Source organism: Paralichthys olivaceus, chromosome 1 (genome assembly GCF_024713975.1).
Source record: "Paralichthys olivaceus isolate ysfri-2021 chromosome 1, ASM2471397v2, whole genome shotgun sequence".
NCBI classification, from domain to species: domain Eukaryota; kingdom Metazoa; phylum Chordata; class Actinopteri; order Pleuronectiformes; family Paralichthyidae; genus Paralichthys; species Paralichthys olivaceus.
This window is the reverse complement of record NC_091093.1, coordinates 29301127-29324644: the sequence shown is the minus strand read 5'-3', so window position 1 is coordinate 29324644 and position 23518 is coordinate 29301127. Positions and strand designations below refer to the sequence as shown.

Here is a 23518-nt window from a genome sequence, read left to right as displayed (position 1 = left end):
CCTGCCACGTGACCACACCAAATTTCAGCACGTTTCGAGCAAGCAGCGCGGAGTTATTCACCCTATGGTGAATATGGGTTAGGGTTGCAATTAGGGTTAGGGTTAGGGTTGTGATTAGGGTTAGGGTTAGGGCTGTGCTTAGGGTTAGGGTTAGGGTTGTGATTAGGGTTAGGGTTAGGGCTGTGCTTAGGGTTAGGGTTAGGAATGAATACCCATTGGAGATCAGGATATTCTTCAATAACTTTTTTTCTGTAGGTCATAGAGACTTGGAAGTTGGTTCCATCCCCACTAATGTGAGTATGCCCGATCCATTGGTACCACCCCCAAGCTTCTACGACCTTTGGAAGGGGTAGGGTTAGGGTTGTGATTTGTGTTTGATTTTTGGGTTGTGATTAGGGTTAGGGTTAGGGATGAAAACCTATAGGAGTTCAAGATATTCTTCAATAACTTTTTTTCTGAATGTCATAGAGACTTGGAAGTTGGTTCCATCTCCACTAATATGGCTCTGCCCGATCCATTGGGACCATCCCCGAGCTTCTACGACCTTCGGAAATGGTGAAACCACCAAATCTCCCCAAAAGAGTACAAGATATTTTCGAATAACTTTTTTTCCGAAAGGCCTAGAGACTTGGGCCTTTCATGATTCATAAAGGGTAGGCTGCCACGTGACCACACCAAATTTCAGCACGTTTCGAGCAAGCAGCACGGAGTTATTCACCCTATGGTGAATATGGGTTAGGGTTGCAATTAGGGTTAGGGTTAGGGTTGTGATTAGGGTTAGGGTTAGGGCTGTGCTTAGGGTTAGGGTTAGGGTTAGGGTTAGGAATGAATACCCATTGGAGATCAGGATATTCTTCAATAACTTTTTTTCTGTAGGTCATAGAGAGATGGAAGTTGGTTCCATCCCCACTAATGTGGGTATGCCCGATCCATTGGTACCACCCCCGAGCTTCTACGACCTTTGGAAGGGGTAGGGTTAGGGTTGTGATTTGTGTTTGATTTTTGGGTTGTGATTAGGGTTAGGGTTAGGGATGAAAACCTATAGGAGTTCAAGATATTCTTCAATAACTTTTTTTCTGAATGTCATAGAGACTTGGAAGTTGGTTCCATCTCCACTAATATGGCTCTGCCCGATCCATTGGGACCATCCCCGAGCTTCTACGACCTTCGGAAATGGTGAAACCACCAAATCTCCCCAAAAAAGTACAAGATATTTTCGAATAACTTTTTTTCCGAAAGGTCTAGAGACTTGGGCCTTTCATGATTCATAAAGGGTAGCCTGCCACGTGACCACACCAAATTTCAGCACGTTTCGAGCAAGCAGCGCGGAGTTATTCACCCTATGGTGAATATGGGTTAGGGTTGCAATTAGGGTTAGGGTTAGGGTTGTGATTAGGGTTAGGGTTAGGGCTGTGCTTAGGGTTAGGGTTAGGAATGAATACCCATTGGAGATCAGGATATTCTTCAATAACTTTTTTTCTGTAGGTCATAGAGACTTGGAAGTTGGTTCCATCCCCACTAATGTGAGTATGCCCGATCCATTGGTACCACCCCCGAGCTTCTACAACCTTTGGAAGGGGTAGGGTTAGGGTTGTGATTTGTGTTTGATTTTTGGGTTGTGATTAGGGTTAGGGTTAGGGATGAAAACCTATAGGAGTTCAAGATATTCTTCAATAACTTTTTTTCTGTAGGTCATAGAGACTTGGAAGTTGGTTCCATCTCCACTAATATGGCTCTGCCCGATCCATTGGGACCATCCCCGAGCTTCTACGACCTTCGGAAATGGTGAAACCACCAAATCTCCCCAAAAAAGTACAAGATATTTTCGAATAACTTTTTTTCTGAAAGGTCTAGAGACTTGGGCCTTTCATGATTCATAAAGGGTAGCCTGCCACGTGACCACACCAAATTTCAGCACGTTTCGAGCAAGCAGCGCGGAGTTATTCACCCTATGGTGAATATGGGTTAGGGTTGCAATTAGGGTTAGGGTTAGGGTTGTGATTAGGGTTAGGGTTAGGGCTGTGCTTAGGGTTAGGGTTAGGAATGAATACCCATTGGAGATCAGGATATTCTTCAATAACTTTTTTTCTGTAGGTCATAGAGACTTGGAAGTTGGTTCCATCCCCACTAATGTGAGTATGCCCGATCCATTGGTACCACCCCCGAGCTTCTACAACCTTTGGAAGGGGTAGGGTTAGGGTTGTGATTTGTGTTTGATTTTTGGGTTGTGATTAGGGTTAGGGTTAGGGATGAAAACCTATAGGAGTTCAAGATATTCTTCAATAACTTTTTTTCTGAATGTCATAGAGACTTGGAAGTTGGTTCCATCTCCACTAATATGGCTCTGCCCGATCCATTGGGACCATCCCCGAGCTTCTACGACCTTCGGAAATGGTGAAACCACCAAATCTCCCCAAAAAAGTACAAGATATTTTCGAATAACTTTTTTTCCGAAAGGTCTAGAGACTTGGGCCTTTCATGATTCATAAAGGGTAGCCTGCCACGTGACCACACCAAATTTCAGCACGTTTCGAGCAAGCAGCGCGGAGTTATTCACCCTATGGTGAATATGGGTTAGGGTTGCAATTAGGGTTAGGGTTAGGGTTGTGATTAGGGTTAGGGTTAGGGCTGTGCTTAGGGTTAGGGTTAGGAATGAATACCCATTGGAGATCAGGATATTCTTCAATAACTTTTTTTCTGTAGGTCATAGAGAGATGGAAGTTGGTTCCATCCCCACTAATGTGGGTATGCCCGATCCATTGGTACCACCCCCGAGCTTCTACGACCTTTGGAAGGGGTAGGGTTAGGGTTGTGATTTGTGTTTGATTTTTGGGTTGTGATTAGGGTTAGGGTTAGGGATGAAAACCTATAGGAGTTCAAGATATTCTTCAATAACTTTTTTTCTGAATGTCATAGAGACTTGGAAGTTGGTTCCATCTCAACTAATATGGCTCTGCCCGATCCATTGGGACCATCCCCGAGCTTCTACGACCTTCGGAAATGGTGAAACCACCAAATCTCCCCAAAAAAGTACAAGATATTTTCGAATAACTTTTTTTCCGAAAGGTCTAGAGACTTGGGCCTTTCATGATTCATAAAGGGTAGCCTGCCACGTGACCACACCAAATTTCAGCACGTTTCGAGCAAGCAGCGCGGAGTTATTCACCCTATGGTGAATATGGGTTAGGGTTGCAATTAGGGTTAGGGTTAGGGTTGTGATTAGGGTTAGGGTTAGGGCTGTGCTTAGGGTTAGGGTTAGGAATGAATACCCATTGGAGATCAGGATATTCTTCAATAACTTTTTTTCTGTAGGTCATAGAGACTTGGAAGTTGGTTCCATCCCCACTAATGTGAGTATGCCCGATCCATTGGTACCACCCCCGAGCTTCTACAACCTTTGGAAGGGGTAGGGTTAGGGTTGTGATTTGTGTTTGATTTTTGGGTTGTGATTAGGGTTAGGGTTAGGGATGAAAACCTATAGGAGTTCAAGATATTCTTCAATAACTTTTTTTCTGAATGTCATAGAGACTTGGAAGTTGGTTCCATCTCCACTAATATGGCTCTGCCCGATCCATTGGGACCATCCCCAAGCTTCTACGACCTTCGGAAATGGTGAAACCACCAAATCTCCCCAAAAAAGTACAAGATATTTTCGAATAACTTTTTTTCCGAAAGGTCTAGAGACTTGGGCCTTTCATGATTCATAAAGGGTAGCCTGCCACGTGACCACACCAAATTTCAGCACGTTTCAAGCAAGCAGCGCGGAGTTATTCACCCTATGGTGAATATGGGTTAGGGTTGCAATTAGGGTTAGGGTTAGGGTTGTGATTAGGGTTAGGGTTAGGGCTGTGCTTAGGGTTAGGGTTAGGGTTAGGAATGAATACCCATTGGAGATCAGGATATTCTTCAATAACTTTTTTTCTGTAGGTCATAGAGACTTGGAAGTTGGTTCCATCCCCACTAATGTGAGTATGCCCGATCCATTGGTACCACCCCCGAGCTTCTACAACCTTTGGAAGGGGTAGGGTTAGGGTTGTGATTTGTGTTTGATTTTTGGGTTGTGATTAGGGTTAGGGTTAGGGATGAAAACCTATAGGAGTTCAAGATATTCTTCAATAACTTTTTTTCTGAATGTCATAGAGACTTGGAAGTTGGTTCCATCTCCACTAATATGGCTCTGCCCGATCCATTGGGACCATCCCCGAGCTTCTACGACCTTCGGAAATGGTGAAACCACCAAATCTCCCCAAAAAAGTACAAGATATTTTCGAATAACTTTTTTTCCGAAAGGTCTAGAGACTTGGGCCTTTCATGATTCATAAAGGGTAGCCTGCCACGTGACCACACCAAATTTCAGCACGTTTCGAGCAAGCAGCGCGGAGTTATTCACCCTATGGTGAATATGGGTTAGGGTTGCAATTAGGGTTAGGGTTAGGGTTGTGATTAGGGTTAGGGTTAGGGCTGTGCTTAGGGTTAGGGTTAGGAATGAATACCCATTGGAGATCAGGATATTCTTCAATAACTTTTTTTCTGTAGGTCATAGAGAGATGGAAGTTGGTTCCATCCCCACTAATGTGGGTATGCCCGATCCATTGGTACCACCCCCGAGCTTCTACGACCTTTGGAAGGGGTAGGGTTAGGGTTGTGATTTGTGTTTGATTTTTGGGTTGTGATTAGGGTTAGGGTTAGGGATGAAAACCTATAGGAGTTCAAGATATTCTTCAATAACTTTTTTTCTGAATGTCATAGAGACTTGGAAGTTGGTTCCATCTCAACTAATATGGCTCTGCCCGATCCATTGGGACCATCCCCGAGCTTCTACGACCTTCGGAAATGGTGAAACCACCAAATCTCCCCAAAAAAGTACAAGATATTTTCGAATAACTTTTTTTCCGAAAGGCCTAGAGACTTGTGCATTTCATGATTTATAAAGGGTGGCCTGCCACGCAACCACACTGAATTTCAGCACGTTTCGAGCAAGCAGCTCAGAGTTATTCCAATTAATCCCTAATATGGGTTAGGGTTGCAATTAGGGTTAGGGTTAGCGTTATGATTAGGGTTAGGGTTAGCGTTATGATTAGGGTTAGGGTTAGGGTTGTGATTAGGGTTAGGGTTTGGGTTGCTATTAGGGTTAGGGTTAGGGATGAAAACCTATAGGAGTTCAAGATATTCTTCAATAACTTTTTTTCTGAAGGTCATAGAGACTTGGAAGTTGGTTCCATCTCCACTAATGTGGCTATGCCCGATCCATTGGGACCATCCCCGAAGTTCTACAACCTTCGGAAATGGTGAAACCACCAAATCTTTAAAAAAAAGTACAAGATATTTTTGAATAACTTTTTTTCTGAAACTCCTAGAGACTTGTGCATTTCAAGATTTATAAAGGGTGGCCTGCCACGCAACCACACCGAATTTCAGCACATTTCGAGTAAGCAGCGCGGAGTTATTCCAATTAATCCCTAATATGGGTTAGGGTTGCAATTAGGGTTAGGGTTAGGGATGAACACCCATTGGAGATCAAGATATTCTTCAATAACTTTTTTTCTGTAGGTCATAGAGACTTGGAAGTTGGTTCCATCTCCACTAATGTGGCTATGCCCGATCCATTGGTACCACCCCCGAGCTTCTACGACCTTTGGAAGGGGTAGGGTTAGGGTTGTGATTAGTGTTTGATTTTTTGCTTGTGATTAGGGTTAGGGTTAGGGATGAAAACCTATAGGAGTTCAAGATATTCTTCAATAACTTTTTTTCTGAAGGTCATAGAGACTTGAAAGTTGGTTCCATCTCCACTAATGTGGCTATGCCCGATCCATTGGGACCATCCCCGAACATCTACGACCTTCGGAAATGGTGAAACCACCAAATCTATAAAAAAGAAGTACAAGATATTTTTGAATAACGTTTTTTCTGAAAGTCCTAGAGACTTGTGCATTTCATGATTTATAAAGGGTGGCCTGCCACGCAACCACACTGAATTTCAGCACGTTTCGAGCAAGCAGCGCAGAGTTATTCCAATTAATCCCTAATATGGGTTAGGGTTGCAATTAGGGTTAGGGTTAGGGTTAGGGTTGTGGTTAGGGTTAGGGTTAGGGATGAACACCCATTGGAGATCAAGATATTCTTCAATAACTTTTTTTCTGTAGGTCATAGAGACTTGGAAGTTGGTTCCATCTCCACTAATGTGGCTATGCCCGATCCATTGGTACCACCCCCGAGCTTCTACGACCTTTGGAAGGGGTAGGGTTAGGGTTGTGATTAGTGTTTGATTTTTTGCTTGTGATTAGGGTTAGGGTTAGGGATGAAAACCTATAGGAGTTCAAGATATTCTTCAATAACTTTTTTTCTGAAGGTCATAGAGACTTGGAAGTTGGTTCCATCTCCACTAATGTGGCTATGCCCGATCCATTGGGACCATCCCCGAAGTTCTACGACCTTCGGAAATGGTGAAACCACCAAATCTATAAAAAAAGTACAAGATATTTTTGAATAACTTTTTTTCTGAAAGTCCTAGAGACGTGTGCACTTCATGATTTATAAAGGGTGGCCTGCCACGCAACCACACCGAATTTCAGCACGTTTCGAGCAAGCAGCGCAGAGTTATTCCAATTAATCCCTAATATGGGTTAGGGTTGCAATTAGGGTTAGGGTTAGGGTTGTGATTAGGGTTAGGGTTAGGGTTGCTATTAGGGTTAGGGTTAGGGATGAACACCCATTGGAGATCAAGATATTCTTCAATAACTTTTTTTCTGTAGGTCATAGAGACTTGGAAGTTGGTTCCATCTCCACTAATGTGGCTATGCCCGATCCATTGGTACCACCCCCGAGCTTCTACGACCTTTGGAAGGGGTAGGGTTAGGGTTGTGATTAGTGTTTGATTTTTTGCTTGTGATTAGGGTTAGGGTTAGGGATGAAAACCTATAGGAGTTCAAGATATTCTTCAATAACTTTTTTTCTGAAGGTCATAGAGACTTGGAAGTTGGTTCCATCTCCACTAATGTGGCTATGCCCGATCCATTGGGACCATCCCCGAACATCTACGACCTTCGGAAATGGTGAAACCACCAAATCTATAAAAAAGAAGTACAAGATATTTTTGAATAACGTTTTTTCTGAAAGTCCTAGAGACTTGTGCATTTCATGATTTATAAAGGGTGGCCTGCCACGCAACCACACTGAATTTCAGCACGTTTCGAGCAAGCAGCGCAGAGTTATTCCAATTAATCCCTAATATGGGTTAGGGTTGCAATTAGGGTTAGGGTTAGCGTTATGATTAGGGTTAGGGTTAGGGTTGTGGTTAGGGTTAGGGTTAGGGATGAACACCCATTGGAGATCAAGATATTCTTCAATAACTTTTTTTCTGTAGGTCATAGAGACTTGGAAGTTGGTTCCATCTCCACTAATGTGGCTATGCCCGATCCATTGGTACCACCCCCGAGCTTCTACGACCTTTGGAAGGGCTAGGGTTAGGGTTGTGATTAGTGTTTGATTTTTTGCTTGTGATTAGGGTTAGGGTTAGGGATGAAAACCTATAGGAGTTCAAGATATTCTTCAATAACTTTTTTTCTGAAGGTCATAGAGACTTGGAAGTTGGTTCCATCTCCACTAATGTGGCTATGCCCGATCCATTGGGACCATCCCCGAAGTTCTACGACCTTCGGAAATGGTGAAACCACCAAATCTATAAAAAAAAGTACAAGATATTTTTGAATAACTTTTTTTCTGAAAGTCCTAGAGACTTGTGCATTTCATGATTTATAAAGGGTGGCCTGCCACGCAACCACACCGAATTTCAGCACGTTTCGAGCAAGCAGCGCAGAGTTATTCCAATTAATCCCTAATATGGGTTAGGGTTGCAATTAGGGTTAGGGTTAGGGTTGTGATTAGGGTTAGGGTTAGGGTTGCTATTAGGGTTAGGGTTAGGGTTGCTATTAGGGTTAGGGTTAGGGATGAACACCCATTGGAGATCAAGATATTCTTCAATAACTTTTTTTCTGTAGGTCATAGAGACTTGGAAGTTGGTTCCATCTCCACTAATGTGGCTATGCCCGATCCATTGGTACCACCCCCGAGCTTCTACGACCTTTGGAAGGGCTAGGGTTAGGGTTGTGATTAGTGTTTGATTTTTTGCTTGTGATTAGGGTTAGGGTTAGGGATGAAAACCTATAGGAGTTCAAGATATTCTTCAATAACTTTTTTTCTGAAGGTCATAGAGACTTGAAAGTTGGTTCCATCTCCACTAATGTGGCTATGCCCGATCCATTGGGACCATCCCCGAACATCTACGACCTTCGGAAATGGTGAAACCACCAAATCTATAAAAAAGAAGTACAAGATATTTTTGAATAACGTTTTTTCTGAAAGTCCTAGAGACTTGTGCATTTCATGATTTATAAAGGGTGGCCTGCCACGCAACCACACTGAATTTCAGCACGTTTCGAGCAAGCAGCGCAGAGTTATTCCAATTAATCCCTAATATGGGTTAGGGTTGCAATTAGGGTTAGGGTTAGGGTTAGGGTTGTGGTTAGGGTTAGGGTTAGGGATGAACACCCATTGGAGATCAAGATATTCTTCAATAACTTTTTTTCTGTAGGTCATAGAGACTTGGAAGTTGGTTCCATCTCCACTAATGTGGCTATGCCCGATCCATTGGTACCACCCCCGAGCTTCTACGACCTTTGGAAGGGGTAGGGTTAGGGTTGTGATTAGTGTTTGATTTTTTGCTTGTGATTAGGGTTAGGGTTAGGGATGAAAACCTATAGGAGTTCAAGATATTCTTCAATAACTTTTTTTCTGAAGGTCATAGAGACTTGGAAGTTGGTTCCATCTCCACTAATGTGGCTATGCCCGATCCATTGGGACCATCCCCGAAGTTCTACGACCTTCGGAAATGGTGAAACCACCAAATCTATAAAAAAAGTACAAGATATTTTTGAATAACTTTTTTTCTGAAAGTCCTAGAGACGTGTGCACTTCATGATTTATAAAGGGTGGCCTGCCACGCAACCACACCGAATTTCAGCACGTTTCGAGCAAGCAGCGCAGAGTTATTCCAATTAATCCCTAATATGGGTTAGGGTTGCAATTAGGGTTAGGGTTAGGGTTGTGATTAGGGTTAGGGTTAGGGTTGCTATTAGGGTTAGGGTTAGGGATGAACACCCATTGGAGATCAAGATATTCTTCAATAACTTTTTTTCTGTAGGTCATAGAGACTTGGAAGTTGGTTCCATCTCCACTAATGTGGCTATGCCCGATCCATTGGTACCACCCCCGAGCTTCTACGACCTTTGGAAGGGGTAGGGTTAGGGTTGTGATTAGTGTTTGATTTTTTGCTTGTGATTAGGGTTAGGGTTAGGGATGAAAACCTATAGGAGTTCAAGATATTCTTCAATAACTTTTTTTCTGAAGGTCATAGAGACTTGGAAGTTGGTTCCATCTCCACTAATGTGGCTATGCCCGATCCATTGGGACCATCCCCGAACATCTACGACCTTCGGAAATGGTGAAACCACCAAATCTATAAAAAAGAAGTACAAGATATTTTTGAATAACGTTTTTTCTGAAAGTCCTAGAGACTTGTGCATTTCATGATTTATAAAGGGTGGCCTGCCACGCAACCACACTGAATTTCAGCACGTTTCGAGCAAGCAGCGCAGAGTTATTCCAATTAATCCCTAATATGGGTTAGGGTTGCAATTAGGGTTAGGGTTAGCGTTATGATTAGGGTTAGGGTTAGGGTTGTGGTTAGGGTTAGGGTTAGGGATGAACACCCATTGGAGATCAAGATATTCTTCAATAACTTTTTTTCTGTAGGTCATAGAGACTTGGAAGTTGGTTCCATCTCCACTAATGTGGCTATGCCCGATCCATTGGTACCACCCCCGAGCTTCTACGACCTTTGGAAGGGCTAGGGTTAGGGTTGTGATTAGTGTTTGATTTTTTGCTTGTGATTAGGGTTAGGGTTAGGGATGAAAACCTATAGGAGTTCAAGATATTCTTCAATAACTTTTTTTCTGAAGGTCATAGAGACTTGGAAGTTGGTTCCATCTCCACTAATGTGGCTATGCCCGATCCATTGGGACCATCCCCGAACATCTACGACCTTCGGAAATGGTGAAACCACCAAATCTATAAAAAAGAAGTACAAGATATTTTTGAATAACGTTTTTTCTGAAAGTCCTAGAGACTTGTGCATTTCATGATTTATAAAGGGTGGCCTGCCACGCAACCACACCGAATTTCAGCACGTTTCGAGCAAGCAGCGCAGAGTTATTCCAATTAATCCCTAATATGGGTTAGGGTTGCAATTAGGGTTAGGGTTAGCGTTATGATTAGGGTTAGGGTTGTGGTTAGGGTTAGGGTTAGGGATGAACACCCATTGGAGATCAAGATATTCTTCAATAACTTTTTTTCTGTAGGTCATACAGACTTGGAAGTTGGTTCCATCTCCACTAATGTGGCTATGCCCGATCCATTGGTACCACCCCCGAGCTTCTACGACCTTCGGAAATGGTGAAACCACCAAATCTATAAAAAAAAGTACAAGATATTTTTGAATAACTTTTTTTCTGAAAGTCCTAGAGACTTGTGCATTTCATGATTTATAAAGGGTGGCCTGCCACGCAACCACACCGAATTTCAGCACGTTTCGAGCAAGCAGCGCAGAGTTATTCCAATTAATCCCTAATATGGGTTAGGGTTGCAATTAGGGTTAGGGTTAGGGTTGTGATTAGGGTTAGGGTTAGGGTTGCTATTAGGGTTAGGGTTAGGGTTGCTATTAGGGTTAGGGTTAGGGATGAACACCCATTGGAGATCAAGATATTCTTCAATAACTTTTTTTCTGTAGGTCATAGAGACTTGGAAGTTGGTTCCATCTCCACTAATGTGGCTATGCCCGATCCATTGGTACCACCCCCGAGCTTCTACGACCTTTGGAAGGGCTAGGGTTAGGGTTGTGATTAGTGTTTGATTTTTTGCTTGTGATTAGGGTTAGGGTTAGGGATGAAAACCTATAGGAGTTCAAGATATTCTTTAATAACTTTTTTTCTGAAGGTCATAGAGACTTGGAAGTTGGTTCCATCTACACTAATGTGGCTATGCCCGATCCATTGGGACCATCCCTGAACATCTACGACCTTCGGAAATGGTGAAACCACCAAATCTATAAAAAAGAAGTACAAGATATTTTTGAATAACGTTTTTTCTGAAAGTCCTAGAGACTTGTGCATTTCATGATTTATAAAGGGTGGCCTGCCACGCAACCACACCGAATTTCAGCACGTTTCGAGCAAGCAGCGCAGAGTTATTCCAATTAATCCCTAATATGGGTTAGGGTTGCAATTAGGGTTAGGGTTAGCGTTATGATTAGGGTTAGGGTTAGGGTTGTGGTTAGGGTTAGGGTTAGGGATGAACACCCATTGGAGATCAAGATATTCTTCAATAACTTTTTTTCTGTAGGTCATAGAGACTTGGAAGTTGGTTCCATCTCCACTAATGTGGCTATGCCCGATCCATTGGTACCACCCCCGAGCTTCTACGACCTTTGGAAGGGGTAGGGTTAGGGTTGTGATTAGTGTTTGATTTTTTGGTTGTGATTAGGGTTAGGGTTAGGGATGAAAACCTATAGGAGTTCAAGATATTCTTCAATAACTTTTTTTCTGAAGGTCATAGAGACTTGGAAGTTGGTTCCATCTCCACTAATGTGGCTATGCCCGATCCATTGGGACCATCCCCGAACATCTACGACCTTCGGAAATGGTGAAACCACCAAATCTGCCCCAAAGACTACAAGATATTTTTGAATAACTTTTTTTCCGAAAGGCCTAGAGACTTGGGCCTTTCATGTTTCATAAAAGGTAGTCTGCCACGTGATCACCCCGAATTTCAGCACGTTTTGAGCAAGCAGCGCAGAGTTATTCACCCTCTGGTGAATATGGGTTAGGGTTGCAATTAGGGTTAGGGTTAGGGTTGTGATTAGGGTTAGGGTTAGGGCTGTGCTTAGGGTTAGGGTTAGGAATGAATACCCATTGGAGATCAGGATATTCTTCAATAACTTTTTTTCTGTAGGTCATAGAGACATGGAAGTTGGTTCCATCCCCACTAATGTGGGTATGCCTGATCCATTGGTACCACCCCCAAGCTTCTACGACCTTTGGAAGGGGTAGGGTTAGGGTTGTGATTTGTGTTTGATTTTTGGGTTGTGATTAGGGTTAGGGTTAGGGATGAAAACCTATAGGAGTTCAAGATATTCTTCAATAACCTTTTTTCTGAAGGTCATAGAGACTTGGAAGTTGGTTCCATCTCCACTAATATGGCTCTGCCCGATCCATTGGGACCATCCATGAGCTTCTACGACCTTCGGAAATGGTGAAACCACCAAATCTGCCCAAAAAAGTACAAGATATTTTCGAATAACTTTTTTTCCGAAAGCCCTAGAGACTTGGGCCTTTCATGATTCATAAAGGGTAGTCTGCCACGTGATCACCCCGAATTTCAGTACGTTTCGAGCAAGCAGCGCGGAGTTATTCACCCTATGGTGAATATAGGTTAGGGTTGCAATTAGGGTTAGGGTTAGGATTGTGATTGGGGTTAGGGTTAGGGTTGTGATTAGAGTTAGGGTTAGGAATGAATACCCATTGGAGATCAGGATATTCTTCAATAACTTTTTTCTGTAGGTCATAGAGACATGGAAGTTGGTTCCATCCCCACTAATGTGAATATGCCCGATCCATTGGTACCACCCCCGAGTTTCTACGACCTTTGGAAGGGGTAGGGTTAGGGTTGTGATTTGTGTTTGATTTTTGGGTTGTGATTAGGGTTAGGGTTAGGGATGAAAACCTATAGGAGTTCAAGATATTCTTCAATAACTTTTTTTCTGAAGGTCATAGAGACTTGGAGGTTGTTCCATCTCTACTAATATGGCTCTGCCCGATCCATTGGGACCATCCCCGAGCTTCTACGTCCTTCGGAAATGGTGAAACCACCAAATCTCCCCAAAAAAGTACAAGATATTTTCGAATAACTTTTTTTCCGAAAGGCCTAGAGACTTGGGCCTTTCATGATTCATAAAGGGTAGCCTGCCACGTGACCACACCAAATTTCAGCACGTTTCGAGCAAGCAGCGCGGAGTTATTCACCCTATGGTGAATATGGGTTAGGGTTGCAATTAGGGTTAGGGTTGGGGTTGTGATTAGGGTTAGGGTTAGGGTTGTGATTAGGGTTAGGGCTGTGCTTAGGGTTAGGGTTAGGAATGAATACCCATTGTAGATCAGGATATTCTTCAATAACTTTTTTTCTGTAGGTCATAGAGACTCGGAAGTTGGTTCCATCTACACTAATATGGCTCTGCCCGATCCATTGGGACCATCCCCGAGCTTCTACGACCTTTGGAAGGGGTAGGGTTAGGGTTGTGATTAGTGTTTGCTTTTTGGGTTGTGATTAGTGTTAGGGTTAGGGATGAAAACCTATAGGAGTTCAAGATATTCTTCAATAACTTTTCTTCTGAAGGTCATAGAGACTTGGAAGTTGGTTCCATCTACACTAATATGGCTCTGCCCGATCCATTGGGACCATCCCCGAGCTTCTACAACCTTCGGAAATGGTGAAACCACCAAATCTCCCCAAAAACGTACAAGATATTTTCGAATAACTTTTTTTCCGAAAGGCCTAGAGACTTGGGCCTTTCATGATTCATAAAGGTAACCACACCGAATTTCAGCACGTTTCGAGCAAGCAGCGTGGAGTTATTCACCCTATGGTGAATATGGGTTAGGGTTGCAATTAGGGTTAGGGTTGTGATTAGGGTTAGGGTTAGGGTTAGGGTTAGGAATGAATACCCATTGGAGATCAGGATATTCTTCAATAACTTTTTTTCTGTAGGTCATAGAGACTTGGAAGTTGGTTCCATCCTAACTAATGTGGGGATGCCCGATCCATTGGTACCATCCCCGAGCTTCTACAACCTCTGGAAGGGGTCAAACCACCAAATCTCAACAAAAAAGTACACGATATTTGTGAATCACTTTTTTTCTGAAAGTTGTAGAGACTTGGGCATTTCACAGATAGTAAAGGGGAGACAGCCACGCACCCACATCAAATTTCAGCACGTTTGGAGAAAGCAGTGCAGAGTTATTCACCCTATGGTGAATAGGGTTAGGGCTGAAATGAGGGTTAGGGTTAGGGTTGCAGCCAGGGTTAGGGTTAGGGTTGGGGATGAAAACCCATTGGAGATCAAGATATTCTTTTATAACTTTTTTTCTGAGAGTCGTAGAGACTTGGGTTTATGAGCCACATCCTTTCAGGGGAGATAACACTGTTAGGATTTCAGTCTCTGATTGGGAAGAAGCTATGAGGCTTTACCTGTGTAGGAGGGGCATTGAGCTTTGTAACCAGGTGGATGAAGTTTTGGGCAAGCTAAGGGGGAGGGCACGTGATGTGGTGACCATTGGGCTTCGCAGTCGACCCTCCTTAGACTTAAAGTCAGGCCCTCAACCTGTGTTTGACATACTTAAGCAGCACTTCAGTGACTCTGTGACCTCTTTTATGCCTCTTGCAGACTTTTATGACACAAAGCCTCGACCCACTGAGATTACTGTTGACTATTGGATTTGGCTTAACAAAAACAGCAGGAGAGGCCCCGGCCCCTCAACCGGTTGCAGCCGGCAGAATGTAGCAGTCTGAGGGGCAGTCACTTGACCATGTTATCACTCTTCTTGAGAGGCTGCTGCAACGAGAGGCCTCCTGGCATTCCAGGATGCCGAGGTCGGGTGCTGGCGGCCGTGGCAGGTGGGGGTGATGTCCATGACACCATGTCTCACTGCAGGAGAGAGTGGCTTTGTTTTTTTAGCTGCTATGCTACTGGACATCAGGCTGTGACCTGTCATAGTGCTCCTCCTTCTGGCTTGCCTGCTGTTCAGCCTGGCGGTTCCAACCAGCAGGGAAACTAGTTGGCCCCACATGAGCAGGGGAGTAGTGTAGGGCCAGATGACATTTCCCCACAAGAGCCTGATAATGTTGATCTTGAGTCAGTATACTCACAGTTCTGCTCCTTAGCAGGTGATAACTCCACTGTGATTATTCAAAATACACAAAGACTGTCTGCAACTGATGACCCTTTTCACACTGATGTGCTGATCCAAGATACTGTCAAACTTCGAGCTATGCTTGACAGCGGCTCTATGGCCTGTTCCTTGAGCTCTCGTATGCTCCCTCTACTGAAGCAGAACGATGTTGTTTCTCCTGACTCTATTTCCCCCACTTCAGTTGTCCTTGTTGGGTGTGGAGGTTCAAGAACGAACCCTGTTGGTGTGTGTGAGTTGCAGATGAGGGTGTTTGGCTGTTGCTTCTCGGTTCCAACGCTCAAAGTGATGACCTCATACTTGGCAGCAATGTAATGAAACACCTCATTCGGGTGCTGATGCACTCTAGAGGCTTCGGGGAGAAAGTGTCTCCTTCCAATGCTCTGCTGCAGCTGTTGACCACAGTGGAGACATGGAGAGGGGATTGAGTGTCCCGATTAGGTGGGGACTGTTAAAATCAAGCATGCAGTGACCCTGGAGCCTTTGACAGAACATTTGGTTTGGCGTCGCCTACCTGCTCATCTATGTCCCTCAGCCGGCAGCACGGTGGTTGTGGAGCCAAGTGAGTCAAGAACAGTGCCGCGTTCAGTGATGGTGGGCCGTGTTGTGACACCGCTGTGGGGCGATGGATGGGTTCCTGTGTGTGGCCACTGGATGGGTGTGTCCAGGTTGTAGATTTGCGTGCTGTTGTGTTTCTTTTGGTCTGGGTTGTATGGGCAAGTGGAGATCAGTAGGGGGGAGTGTAACAGAGTTAAGGTGTAGTGTGATTCCACTTGCCATACAAACTCATCTCACAACACTGACACTTAAATGTCCTAGGGTACTTAAATGCAGCACCCCTGTAGATTAGGGTCGTGCACCCCTGGAGATAGCAGCAGTCGGAGCTTGCTGTCTCCCTGGTAGGTGCACGAGTATGAGCTCCGCTATTGTTTTATATTAATTACTGTAACTTAATACTAAAACATGGTTTAAGTTGCATTGCATACACATATAGCTCCCGAACGGTTGAGCACATCCTTGTTTTGTTTTTTTGTTTATAAAATGGCTAGTGTTGCACGTGTTAGCTAACCTGCACTTTCTTTCCATTTTACATTTTTCAGATGGGTATATTGTGTGTGTGTGTGTGTGTGTGAGGAAACCCGGACTAACTGTGTGTCGATCCTTCTGCCAGATGTTAAGAATAAAAGGCAAGTTTGCCAAAAGTGACGGTCTTCTTCTGTGAAATACACAACGCAACAGAGGAGTACAAAGCCGCTACATATATTCCCTCTCTGTGTGTGTCATGTATCCCAACACTACTTTCTTTGGGAGAATTTCTTCCTCAGATTCCATCAATATGCTTTAAACACCTCTCACCTTCTCTAGAGGCCTGTAATCTCTGTGCATCCTTCAGTTTCCAACCTTTCAGATCTGTTTTCACCTCACTCACACCGTCACCACGGTCTTTACCTTGAATGATGCCCCCTGGTGGTGAGTGTTCATTAGTTAAAGTGAGAGCAGAGTGGAGGAGGACACAGAAACTCCAGCTTGGTACAAACCAACCTTCTGATCATTGAGCAGCTGTGGACCAGAGACAAACTGACCGGCAGAGAATTTTAACTTGAATGAAGTTTTATTTTCATGTAAAAATAATAAAATGATTAATTGAAACAAAACAGCCACAAGATTTTACAAGTGAATAAAAAATCTGAGGTTTGAAAGAAACGTTTTCGTGATGATCAAACTGGTTTCGTGGTTTTCCTGCAGCAGTTGAATTAAATGAAGAATTGAAGCTGAGATTTTCGACCTTCTACCATTAAACAGTGAAACATCAAAAGTTAGAAACTCAAACTCAGGTCAGATCTATCAGCTGCGACTTTACAGAGAAGATCTCATCTGACGTCATTCAAGAAAACACGTCAAATAAAACTGTTCAGATTTAATTAAATAGTTTTAAAATATAAGACGCTCGTCTGAGATCAGCAGTTATTTATTTATAACAGCGACTGCTCACAGCTTCATGTCCCCACCAGTAGATAGAATGTCACTTTCTACATTTGAAAGTTACATTTGCATTAAATCTGCATATTTTTCTGCACATAACCTTTTACATATTTACAACTTTGACTTTTCTGTGTCAAAGGACAGAGCAGCAGCAGATCCACTGATGATGCTGTGTCACACAGGAACACACAGGGAGGACGGTGGACTGGACACTGTGTGACAGCTGATCTCAGAGCAGCTCACCTCCTCTGATTTCTCTGGAGCTCTGTCTCCACTCTGCCTCCCAGCAACAAGGCCCAGTCAGAGCCGCTCTACACACAAGCTGCTGCTGCTTCAGCCTCTGGATCATCAGGACACAGCTCAGCCTCCGTCCACACACACTGTCCTCTTCACACTGTCCTCTTTACACTGTCCTCTTCACACTCACCTAGAGAAAGATCTCTTCCTCCATCTGTTGAGAGAAGAAGACATCAGTGTTTACAGAGACTCACTTCATCAGCTGTGAGTCAGTGATGCAGCACATCCAGTATAAAGAGCAGCAGGGACTTCAGTCCTGTTCAGAGGTGGAGCAGCTTCCTCTCTGCTTCATGTTCACGTGTTGGAATGAACACGCTAAGAGCTGCACACACTTTGACCATCACGTGTGTTTCCTCTGCATGTGAAAGTGCAGAGTGGACACTTGAGAGCTGGATTTCCTGCTGTTACAGGTAAAGACATGTGTCACTGTGTGTTGATGAACATGTTCTTCTGACAAACTGTCAGTGGACAGATGAGACAGATGGACCTCAGCAGAGCTTCTGCTCTGGAGAGACAGCTCATGGTTACCATGGTGATGATGCTTCTCTGAGGTGCAGGCTTCAGTCACACTGATCTCAGAGCTGTGACAAAGAGCCAACTGATCAGTTCTTCACTGATGAAGTGAGAGAACAAAGTGAGGACTCTCTGAGGACACACTCTGTCTCTGAAGTTAACCTGATAACCACAAATCCTGCTTCGTAGTACAGACCCTGGATCTTTACTGTGATACTGACTGTGTTTAGTAAAATACTGATGAAAGCAGCGTGGACTGACTCCAAACATCTACTGACCTCAGAGTCTCCAGTCGACAGTCTGAACTCTGCTCTAGATCAAGCAGCTCCTTCACTCCTGAGTCCTGCAGGTCGTTGTAGTTCAGATCCAGTTCTCTCAGATGAGAGGGGTTTGACCTCAGAGCTGAAGCCAGAGAAGAACAGCTGATCCTGTTATTGTGGATCGTCATCATGTCAACACAGACTCTCAACATGCTGCTGACCTCAGTCCAGTCTGTGACCTGAAGATAAATATCACATCAGACATGTTGGACCATTGTTTCATTCATCACCTTCTTCTCTGTGTGTTTGGTCACTGAGTAGGTTTGTGTCATTAAACACTGTTTAAAGTAGAGATGGCTCATGACAGTCACTTCCTGTTTGGTTCTATACTCATCAACTGTCCAACGTGCTTCAATAAGAACGTGTCTTATTGTTGAGAACCTGAGGAGGACGAGTGCTCGGCCTCAGTCCACATGTTATTCACTGACACTAGTGATCAGGAGCAGGTGTGTGCAGGTGAATGGAGTTGGGCTGATGAGGTGGACGTGACTGACAGGCTGGGTGAGGGACAGATGACTGAGGGACAGTGAGCAGAGCAGAACTGAGACAATTCAATTTAAATAGATAATGACCAAATAAGAAGGAACGTTGGAAAAGTGAACATTCAAGGATTTAAGGACCTGACCTCAGAGTCTCCAGTCGACAGTTTGGACTCTCCAGTCCAGCACACAGCAGCTTCACTCCTGAATCCTTCAGGATGTTTCTACTCAGAACCAGTTCTCTCAGATGTGAGGGGTCTGACTTCAGAGCTGAAGCCACGACTTCACAGTGAATCTCTGAGAGTTTACAACCACCAAGTCTATAATTAAAGAAAATATCAAATCTGTGAGAATAAAATCAGGAAACACAACATTCATACAACACGTGATCATGTGACCCTCACCCTGGTAAATCCTCTTTTTGCCTCATGAACATTTTATCTTAAAAACACCTCAAGAGAATCCTTTCAGATCTGGTACAAGCTTCATTCAGACTAACAAAGTGGCAGAGGATGTGTTCACTGATTCAACATGTTATTGATCATGTCTGGACTCACAGAGCCTTCCTGCAGTTCCTCACAGCTGGGATCAGTCTCAGTCGACCCTGGTATGATGTGTTGAACGTCATGTCCAACTCATCCAGAACCTCCTCTGACATCTGCAGCATGTAGGCCAGAGCTGAGCAGTGGATCTCAGAGAGTTTCTCCTTTGATTTGTTCTCTGACGTCAGGAACTGTTGCATCTGCTGATGTACTGAGTGGTCGTTCATCTCAGTCAGACAGTGGAAGATGTTGATGCTTCTGTCAGGAGAAATGTCATCACTCTGCATCTTCTTCAGGTTGTTGATGACTCTCTGGATGATCTCTGGATTGTTCTCTGTCCGACCCAGCAGGCCTCCTAAGACTCTCTGGTTGGACTCCAGACTGAGGCCGTGAAGGAAGCGAACAAACAGATCCAGATGACCATTTTTACTGGTGAGGGATTTCTCCATAGTTCTCTTCAGGAGGTCATCCAGGGAGAAGGTACCCCATCTTTTCCCATATGTCCCCAAGAAGTTGTTGAGTTCTTCTGTGTTCCTCTTGGTGTAACAGTGGAACATGTAGACTGCAGCCAGAAACTCCTGAACGCTCAGATGAACAAAGCAGTAGACTGATTTCTGGAAGATCACACACTCTCTTCTGAAGATCTCAGTACAAACTCCAGAGTACACCGAGGCCTCTGTGACATTAAGACCACACTGCTCCAGGTCTTCTTGGTAGAACATGATGTTTCCTTCCTCCAGATGTTTAAGTGCCAGCCTCCCCAGCTTCAGAAGAACGTCCCTGTCAGCCTCCATCAGCTGCTGTGGACTCGTCTCATGTCCTCCACCGTACTTGTTGTTCTTCCTCTTTGTCTGAACCAGCAGGAAGTGTGAGTACAGGTCAGTCAGGGTCTTGGGCAGCTCTCCTCTCTGGTCTGTGGTCAACATGTGCTCCAGAACTGTAGCACTGATCCAGCAGAAGACTGGGATTTGACACATGATGTGGAGGCTCCTGGACGTCTTGATGTGTGAGATGATTCTGCTGCTCAGCTCCTCATCACTGAATCTCCTCCTGAAGTACTCCTCCTTCTGGACGTCAGTGAAGCCTCGTACTTCTGTCACCCTGTCAACACATGTAGGAGGGATCTGATTGGCCGCCGCAGGTCTGGAGGTTATCCAGACGAGAGCCGAGGGAAGCAGATTCCCCTGGATGAGGTTTGTCAGCAGCACGTTGACTGATGACCTCTGTGTGACCTCAGACACGACCTCCTTGTGGTTGAAGTCCAGAGAAAGTCTGCTTTCATCCAGGCCGTCAAAGATGATCACAGGTTCACAGACAGCGAGCGTCTCTGCCGTGAGCTTCTGTAATGTTGGATGGAAAACACGGAGCAGCGTGAGAAGACTGTGCTGCTCGTCTTTCACCAGGTTCAGCTCCCTGAACGAAAGCACAACCAGCAGACCCACATCTTGGTTTTCTAAACCCTCTGCCCAGTCCAGAGTGAACTTCTGCACCGAGAAGGTTTTTCCAACGCCAGCGACGCCGTTGGTCAGGACGACTCTGATGCTGCTCTGCTGGTCAGTGAAGGCTTTAAAGATGTCGTGGCACTTGATGGGAGTGTCGTGGAGGCTCTTCCTCTTGGAAGCCGTCTCAAGCTGCCTCACCTCATGTTCAGTATTAACCTCTTCACTCTGTCCCTCTGTGATGTAGAGCTCAGTGTAGATCCTGTTGAGGAGGGTTCTACTTCCTGTTTCCTCAGTTCCTTCAGTCACATGTTCACATCTCCTCCTCACACTGATCTTATGTTGGTCTAAAACCTCCTGCAGACCCCGATCTGCTGAAAGACAAGAAACAATGTGAGACTAAAGACAGAGAGTCTGAGAATCTGCTGATTGTTTTCATCAGATACAGAAAAACTAGAGAAAATCAAAGCTTTTGAACTTTGTGCTTTTATAACCAAGTGAAATGTTGATGCTGTATGAAGGAACAAAATCAAACATGTGCTGTTGTCAGAAGTGAAGACATCAGCAGACACATGTACAGTGCTGCTCTGACCGGCTGTCTGAGCTCCAGCTCCTCTTCTGGATCTTTGTCCACACTGGGGACAGGAGGAGTCTCCTGAAGAACCAGACTGGTCCCAGTATGAGGTGATGCACTGTCTGCAGAACCAGTGTCCACAGCTGGTGGAGACTGGATCCTTCAGGACGTCCTGACACGAAGCACAGCGGGACGACTGCTCCTCCTCAGAAACATGACTCCTCCTCCTCTCTCTGTGAAGACATGTCCTGATAAGTCAAATGTCACAGTCACAGGTCGTCATCACTTCTGTCAAGGAGGTTTTGTTTCCACCCTGTATGTTTGTGTGTTGGTTGGTTTGTTCGTTAGTGGGATTATAAAAACCACTGAACAGATCACCAGTAAACTTGGTGAAGGATGTGTTCTGTGAACCAGATGTTCAGAGGACTGATGTTTATGAGTGAGTGAAATTTGCTGCAGATCCAAATAAAAATGAATATGTAGTGAATTTCAAAGTGGTTTCATCAGGAGCGTGTTGGGCCTTGGTGGAGGTCTGAGCTCTTTGAGGGATTCTGAGAGATTAGTCACCAATTTCAATGAAGCTGTGTCCTAATGCAGGGGCCACACTAGAGGAAACTACATCCTCTTCAGATCAGTTCACAGTAGAAACAGTCTCTTACTTTGTGTGTGAGGGTCCAGGTTCATTACTGAAGTCTAGAGGAAGATGTTTGGACCGGTCACTCTTCAGAGACACACAGCTGAACTCTGGAGACTCTGCTCTCAGTCTGTGGTCCTGACCTCTGCAAACACAAACATGTTTTTATTCAGAACTCATCATTCACTGATTCATTCTCTGAGGATTCAGTTTGGAGGTTCACATGTTTGTAGCAGGTCTCTTACTTTGTGTGTGAGGGTCCAGGTTCATTACTGAAGTTTGGAGGAAGAAGTTCTTTGGACCAGTCACTCTTCAGAGACACACAGCTGAACTCTGGAGACTCTGCTCTGTCCTCTTCCTCCTCATAACCACTCATCTTCAGTCTGAGAGGAAAAACACTGAGCTCACAGGAATCAGGACAAACAGGTCTGTTCAAGAAACACACACACACACGCACACACACACACACACACACACACACACAGTAATGTATGATTCTGTTCTTAAACACTTGATTAACAGATGTGATGAAGATAAAAAGTGAAATTGTGAGTTAACTCTGCTAATGAGTCATTTGAAGACACTTTGTTCCACACCTGCTGTTCACATCTGTCTCTGGTGATCCCATCACATGGAAACTACGTCTGTCACCAGGTGTGAACTGACAAACTTGGAGCCGTGTGATCAGCAGATGGATGTTAACAGCAGGTGAGAGAGTGTGACAGTAAAACTTTCAGAAAGTTGTGTGAACACTCACCTGCTCACTTTTCTTCTCCTGCTCCTCCAAGTGAAAATGGAGTCTGACACTCACCTGCTCTCCTGCTCCTCCTCCGTGTTGAAGCAGTTCAAAGTCCAGTTCCATGAAGATGAACTGGTTCATGTTCACAGTTCATGTTTTATTGGATCATATATTTATTTAATAATTGATGTAGGATCATGAATCCAGATCTTCACTTTCACACTGAGTCCTGACTGTGAGCGTCTCATGTTACTGAGCTGTAAAATGTTGACTGGTCATTTGTCATGATGTTTAAATGAGCCTCATAAACTCTGGACTCAAACAGACACTGAGTCACTTCATGAACTGATCAGGTCCTGATCACTAGTGATGAGAGTTTATTAGTGACAGTGAGAGCAGCTCAGAGTGGAGGAGGAAACAGAAGCTAAAGTGAACGGACTCTGCTCCTCTTATCTTACCTCAATGTGTGAGTCACTGAGCAACGTCCAAACACTCGCCATGAGCTCACAGCAACAGTCAAACCACACAGGCGATCATTTATGTCACTTACATTCAAAACATTGTTGTTTGTTACATCAGAGGCTGTTTTTGCATTAATGTGAAGAGGGAAAGTTTCTCATTCTGAACTGAATTAGGTTTTAAATGTTTGGTGATGTAAAGGTAGAAGGATTTTAACTTCACTGAGATAATAATGATTTTATTGTTGTGGGGAAAAAAAAAACATTTGGCACGAACATCAGTTCATTTCTTATCCGTCCTTAAAGTGATAAGAATATTTAGATTTACCTCTAATAAAGTAATAAACATGTTAATAATTAAAATAAATGTTGTCTGTAGCCTTACAGAACTTCAAAAAATAGATGAACCTTCTCTGCCCACCAGTCATTTTGCCTTTTTCAATATGTGTTGCAGAGCTGCAGTCTG

The 23518-nt window shown here is 44.1% G+C and overlaps 2 protein-coding genes across 2 annotated transcripts in view; both read right to left on the bottom strand.

Moving 5' to 3' along the window:
• LOC138411103 (NACHT, LRR and PYD domains-containing protein 5-like) overlaps nt 1-23518 on the bottom strand; it is a 402447-nt gene that overhangs the window by 244255 nt on the left and 134674 nt on the right. The gene's annotated exons all lie outside the window — the stretch shown is intronic.
• On the bottom strand, nt 18300-23028 carry LOC138411107 (NLR family CARD domain-containing protein 3-like). Its single transcript, XM_069529823.1, has 5 exons — nt 22101-23028; nt 21881-22000; nt 21240-21454; nt 19224-21018; nt 18300-18986 (listed from the first exon to the last, which is right to left on the bottom strand). Exons 1-5 carry the CDS (start codon nt 22229-22231, stop codon nt 18800-18802), a joined length of 2448 nt encoding a protein of 815 aa, XP_069385924.1. The 5' UTR covers nt 22232-23028; the 3' UTR covers nt 18300-18799.